The sequence below is a fragment of the Kryptolebias marmoratus genome, linkage group LG18, assembly GCF_001649575.2.
Source record: "Kryptolebias marmoratus isolate JLee-2015 linkage group LG18, ASM164957v2, whole genome shotgun sequence".
NCBI lineage: Eukaryota > Metazoa > Chordata > Actinopteri > Cyprinodontiformes > Rivulidae > Kryptolebias > Kryptolebias marmoratus.
Window position 1 is genome coordinate 9439752 of NC_051447.1, and position 6684 is coordinate 9446435.

Below are 6684 nucleotides of genomic sequence, written 5' to 3' on the forward strand. Positions count from 1 at the left end.
AAAAAAAAAAAAAAAAAAAAAAAACACGCATTACAGTTTCAGCACAGCTCTCTTCTAAACCTTCACCGCTAACGTGAGTTTGAAAAGGCCTATCATGGCATCAGCCGCTCTCTTCTCCCTCTGCCAAATGGCCTTGTGTCCCTGAGAGATGGGATCATGCACACGGACGAGCACGATACACTGAAACACACTCTCTCTCTGGAAATTACCCTGCAGTCAGCTTCATTTCACACGGCGGATCCAAGGTGTAAAGCGCTGACTCATCTTTGGGCAACATAGAGTTCTGCTAATCAGCTATAGAAAGGCAGATAGATGACGGGCGGGGGGCTGCAGAAGGTAGAGCCCTGTTGCCAGGGCCATATTGGCTCTGGGAGACCCAATAAGCTTCCATGGAGCGGGATGCAGAAGGGGAGACCTGGTGCCGAAGCACAGAAGCGTGCACTCACACACCGACGGTCACCGGCGCAGATGATGGTTGTGGATGTTGTAAATCCAGGCTGCAACAAGGTGCAGGGCAGATAACGCTGGCCGCCTGTTGGCTCGTTTTTCTGCCCAATTTAGCTGAGCGCCAAATCTATCATTTGAAACAGGTTTTTGTGTGTTTGAACCTCCTGTAAGTTGGACATGCAGTCAAAATGTTGTCCGTTTGGGACCGGATGTTCATCGCTTCTCCCAGATTTCCCCCCCAGGAGATTATGAAGTGAAGTTTGTATTAATTTACAAACACACTGCCTGACTAAAACACGGTCACTATCTAGACTTAGCCTATAAATGGATAAGAAAAGCACTGCAGTGATTATTATGTTTCAGCGGAAAAATCATTTATTTATCTAATGCAGTGAGGAGCTTCTGTTTTTTGCTGGAGGTTGTGGGAAAGATGTTTTAGAATAGCATACAAAGCATAAAATAATCCTAAAACTAGAAAACAAATGGGTTAGCAACTGCCCAGCCTATCATGGAAGATTAGAATAGTAGTTATTTAGGATATATTATTCATGTGAACCCAAATAAGCATTTTAGGAGCAGTAGGATATTTGCTGAAAGTGCATTTAGATTATAGGAAATAGTTTTCTCTCAAACCGTTTGTCAGTCGATGCTTTATTTCACATTCTTGGTTGTAGAAACGTGCAGCAGAAGCAGACTCGGTGTGAAAGACTGGTGACATGCTTCCCTGTGTGATCCAGGAACATGAACTTGGGAAAACAAACAGTTTTTTTTTCCATGTTTCCCTGTTAATAACCATTTATCAGGCTAACACCGTGCAACGGGTGTGCTAAAACACATCGGCTCTGTTTTGTATCTCATTTAGTTATTATTAGTCCGATCCAGCCTCAGCGGGGATGTGACTGATGCTTCACAGCTTTGGAGAATCTTGCGCGCACATTTTTGCAAGAGTACGACAAACAAATGACAAAATGAGCTCCAGCTGCAACACGGTTCTTTTAATTTTATTTTTTTTGTGTGTGTGTGTTTCTCCCGCCTCCCCTTTCTGTTGCTTTTGATTTCCAAAAGGGGGGGGGGTTCACTTTCTCCACCTGTCTGCATTCGCATCTTCACCACATTAGAAACTGCTTGTTGCCGTGTAGCTCTGCAACTTCCAGGCCTCTTTAGAGACTAATGGTCGCGCCCGTGTCTCTTCCCCCCCCTCCTCCCAACTCCACGTCTGACCCTCTGCAGACACGAGAGGAGAGGAAGATGGAGGCCATTCTGCAGGCTTTTGCCAGAATGGAGAAGAGGGAGAAGCGCAGGGAGCAGGCCCTGGAGAGAATCGGCAGCACAAAGTCAGAAGTTGGAGCCCGCAGTGACATTAAGGAGGAACCTCCTGCCATGCCTGAAACGGCAGATTCTCCAGCTGTCATGCAGGTGAGAGCAGACGAGCACAAAAAATAACAAATCTATTATGCCCTCTGTCAAAAACACCTGTGCTCTGATAGTCACGTAATGAGAGTAAACATGACTTAAAACATGTTATTTTAAAGGCATATGACATTCAAAGTTGTCTTTTCTAGCCACCACTTGAAATAAAGGAGGAGCCAGGACTAAAGCCAGCCAAGGTAAAACCGTCACGGAACAGGAAGAGTTTCTCAAGGAGCCGGACTCACATAGGCCAGCAGCGTCGGAGAGCACGCACCATCAGCACCTGCTCCGACTTGCCTCCCAGCTCTCCAACCGAAACTGTAGAGCCTCTGAGCAGCGAAGCCCCTGAAGGAGAGACCCCCTCAGTGCCAGAGCCAGAGGCCATCTCGTCACACGTCCCAGACAGCAGCCCCCCGCACAGCAGCTCGCCCGCTCCTGACAGGAACCGCACAGGGAGCAAGAACTTCAAAACAAAAAAGGTCCGGTTTGGCTCAGTTTGAACTCCCGAACGGAACAGATTCATGTGCTCGTATTTGTGCTTATAAATGATAACATTTGACAAAGAGTTTCGATTACCTAACCGTCTTTCCTCAAACTCTCGACAGGTGGTCGTGAGCGAGTGGGTGGGAGAGAAACAGCAGGACCGCGGAGCGGTGCGGACGCCAGAACCAGTCCCAGAGAGGCCGCTGAGAATAAGCAGTGACCCTGAAGTGCTCGCCACCCAGCTAAACGCCTTACCTGGCATGACCTGCTCTCCCCAAGTCTACAGCACGCCCAAACACTACGTCCGATTCTCGTCCCCATTCCTGGCGAACCGGAGCCCCACTACGCCCGGAGTACCCACTGGGAGACGGCGTTCTCGAGAGCTGCCAGAGACGCCACCGACCACCGGCTCCTGCAAGAAGGTACCGCTTCCAGCTGCCTACATTTCTTATTTCTCGCTCTAATGAGTGAAAAACAGCTAGGTTTGAAAAGATTTTATACTGTGCCTCATGGTTGAAAATGAAACCTTGACATGACCTGTTAAGACGGGGTTACTGAAATCGTGTTTTGTTCTTTTTCCCCCAGCGATGGTTGAAGCAGGCCTTAGAGGAGGAGGGGTCAACCAGCCCAGCCAGACGGCCGAGCATTTTAATGGCCGGCGACGGCCCCCTCAGCCCCTCCATTAACGGCGACTCTGACAGTCCTGTACTCTACAACGGCACTTGTTCCATACCAGGTAGGTCTTTGTGACATGCCTGGTTGTCTTTAAATCCAAAAAGTCCGACATATTTTAGATCACCTTAACAAAAGTCAGTAAGCCATTTTCAAACATATGAAGTGACACACGGTTGTGTTTCCTGCAGAGTTGCCCACTCCTTTGAAAAAGCGACGGCTGAGCCCATTGGATGCCTGCATATCTGAGAGCTCGACGCCCTACGGTTCCCCTTGTGCCACGCCCACCCGGGCGGATCAGTCTGAGGCCCCTGGAACGCCCGCCTTACTGACCACCCCGCCTCGTCCTCGAGCAGAAGAGCCGAGCACAGAGCCCTTACCCAGTACCCCAACACACACAGTTAATGCCCCTCAGGAGGTAAGCTTGTCTGAAACGTCCTTAGTAAAGCTACTAATTGATATTTTTTTTCAATGAATGAAAGATAAAAGGTAATTATGTGGTTTTTTTTTTGTTACAGAATGAATCTTCAGAAGACAATTCACTGGAGGTCGCCCGGAAACCATGTGTGCAGGAGGTGGGATAGTCGTCATATTTTGATTTCTTGTCGTGTTTGGGCTCTCCTTTTTCCATTGTTCTTTTCAGATTTTAAAATACACAAACAAGTCAAAACATTATGAGCAAATAGTGTTTAATGGTACCTTCTTACATGTTTGAAAAGTTTAAGTCTTTATAATTTATAGCACGTTTAAAGTACCGTGAGAAGGTTTTCATCCCAGGCTCCTCCTTTCCTTCCTCCCTAGGCCGATCGTCCTCCCTCGTTGGTTTCCTCTCCCTGCGTCAGAGCTCCCAGTTCAGATGGACTCCCAACGGAAATCAAGGTGTCGGTTCCCGAGAGTCCACAGCTTCCAGCTAGTGAGCTGGTGGACCCCGGAGAGGACAGAACAGATGGCGGGGTCGTAGAAAGTACGAGCGAGGCGTCTTTAAATGCAGAAACGTGTGCTTCCTCTTATTCCGGGTGGATCAAAAGCCCGGACAGAGGCCCGACTGGACCAGCTGGCCTGAACTTCTCTCCAGTCAACTCGAACTTAAGGGACCTCACCCCCTCTCATACCCTGGAGCCCCTGGCAGCTCCCTTTAGGCCCGAGCCCTCAGCGGGGCCGGGGCCCGCAGCAGGAACAGGGTCACTGGCTGGCTCTCAGCCCCCGTTTAGCGAGGCCCAGGGGCAGCTGTTTTACCCCTGCTCTGATGAGGGGACCTCACTCGCCTTCTCACGTTCACTCAACGGGGACGGCAGCAGCGACGGAGGCTCGGCACAGAACCCTCCACAGAAGAAAAAGGTGAGGTTTCAGCTGCTTATGACCTTATGATCTATGTAAAAATTGATGCTCTTTATACTGTTTACGAGATAAATAGACTGTACTTAGGTCCTTTGTAGCCAACCAGGCTACTCAAAGCCCTTTACAACACAATCTGTGCCCTCGTTTACCTCTAATAGATCTCTATAAAGCTAATCTGAGGAAATCAGTCTATGATTTATACACCGATGGAGCACATACTGGAGGCAATGAGGGGTTCAGTGTTTTGCTCAGGGACATGTGATGGCGTACTGGTTGAATCAAAACTCCAACTCTCGTGTTGGAGGACGACTGCTCTGACCAGTGAGCATTTAAGTTAAGGGAGTTTGAATATTCAGTAATTATTTGAACAAAAATGGTTGCCTCGGTTTTGTATTTAAACTTTCATGATAGAACCTAAGTGAATTAAGTCAGAAACATATTATGCATATTTCTTTTAATAAAGATACCAACTAAAGAGGATTAAATTAACTGGAGAGGCCTGAACAGACGCTGCTCAAATGCTGCCCTCTACTGGTTTAACGCAGCTTTGCGTTTTGTCACCTCTCTCCATCCTCTCGTTTTTAAAGCCTTTTTTCTTACGCTGAACTGCACTGGTAGGAGTGCGTCAGACGAAGTTGGACACGTTAAAAAAAATGACTCCACGTCCCCAGGTTTCCCTGCTCGAGTACCGGAAGCGACAGCGAGAGGCTCGCCGCAGCGGCTCCAAGACCGAGTGCAGCTCCCCCGTTTCCACCGTTCCGCCTTTGACCGTGGACGCCTTCCCCGTGGCTCTGGAACCAACCAGCGAGCCGCCTTTACCGCCCGCTCCGGCGGCTCCCAGTAACGCCACGGGGAAGGAGCCTCAGACGAGCGAGGAGACGGAGGCAGTCGGAGAGAAGGAGGGAGGAGAAGGACAGTGGTATGTGCTGTCAGTTATGAAATACAATAAACATATTTTACTGGCTTTTACTCCGTGTATTATATCCGTCCAGGGCAGAGATTTACTGTGTTCCTTTAAACTTTTCATCTTCAGGATGTCGTCAACCTCTGTCGAACAGGCGAGGGAACGCAGCTATCACAGAGCTCTGCTGCTCAGCAAAGACAAAGACACAGGTGAGCTTAAAGACCAGGGTCTGCATGTTCCTCACGTTCAGCCGTCTGCACGTCCTCATGACGCCGTGCTTCTCTCGTAGACGGCGAGACAGAAGGAGACACGTCGGCGTCGAGGGAGTGTGCATCTCCTAGTCTTCAGAAAACCCCAACCCACACAGTGAGTGAGCAGAGAGGGACGCAAATGAACCCGTCTTGATGCATTCGAACGGATGATAGCAGGGGTCTGCAGCTTTTACAACAAAAAGAGCCGTTTCTGCTCCTTCTGTATGAATAAAACTCATCCAGATCCACAGATATACTTAAAGCTTTAAGTAATGATGATTCAACTTGTTGTTTGAGAAATGTTGCATTTAAATACTGATGCTTTTTACATTATTGAAATGAAAGCTTCACAGTAAACTGCTGATGGTTATTGGCAGTTTTACATATTCGGACAAAGACAGACAGAGTCTATATATTTATGGAAAATTACTTAGAAATAATAAAGCATAGAATTGCATCTTAATAAACTAATTAGGCCAGTTTGTTGAGTAAAATGTTAGGTTGTTAGGTTTTTTGTACCTAATAAATGTTATTTTGTTATAGTTGGCTTGAAGGGTGGACATGGTCTTTGTGAATAAATAAATCTGTTTGTTTATATTTGTTGTAAATGTGTAAATTTTGATGTCTAATCGTTTCTCCGGACAGCCCTGCTCTCCCGGCCCTCACGCTCAGCCTTCCAGTCGACCAGCGAAGGAGGAGGACAGCGATGGTCAGCCTTGGACGGCAAATCCAAACAGCCAGCTGCTAAACAAGCCCACGGGACCCAAACCTGCCCCTGTGACCCCCACGAAGCTGCACCCCGCCCCACTGCCCTCCTCTCCGGTGCATTACCCAGGCTCCTCCCTCCTCCACTCGCCCAAACCTCAGCCTCAGGGGTCGCCCTACCGCAGCCAGAGGGCGCTCTTCTCAAACCAGCCTCAAAACCCGCCCCAGCTTCAGGCTCAGCCGGGGCCCGCTCCGTTCCCGCAGTACAACTCGCAGAGCGCGCCCCCGCCGCCGCCACCTCCCCCGCCGGGGCCGCCTGCCTCCGCGGCCTACTTCCCCAGTCAGAGCCCCTCCCCTGCCGGACCCTTCCCGGGCTTCAAAGCCGCCGTCACGCCGCCCTACCCGCCGGGCTCTCAGTCCCTGATGCAGACTCTCCCCCACAACGTCCACTATCAGACCTCTGCGGCTCCGCCC

The 6684-nt window shown here is 49.4% G+C and overlaps 1 protein-coding gene across 1 annotated transcript in view; it reads left to right on the forward strand.

Annotated features, from left to right (window-relative positions):
* kmt2e (lysine (K)-specific methyltransferase 2E) overlaps positions 1-6684 on the forward strand; it is a gene marked incomplete at its 3' end in the record, with an annotated part of 25369 nt that extends 18685 nt beyond the window's left edge. The window contains 11 exon segments of the mRNA XM_025004965.2: positions 1678-1863; positions 2010-2336; positions 2463-2762; positions 2926-3076; positions 3204-3430; positions 3531-3587; positions 3814-4350; positions 5022-5269; positions 5384-5463; positions 5544-5620; positions 6151-6684. Of these exon segments, the coding sequence (XP_024860733.1) occupies positions 1678-1863; positions 2010-2336; positions 2463-2762; positions 2926-3076; positions 3204-3430; positions 3531-3587; positions 3814-4350; positions 5022-5269; positions 5384-5463; positions 5544-5620; positions 6151-6684 (2724 nt within the window).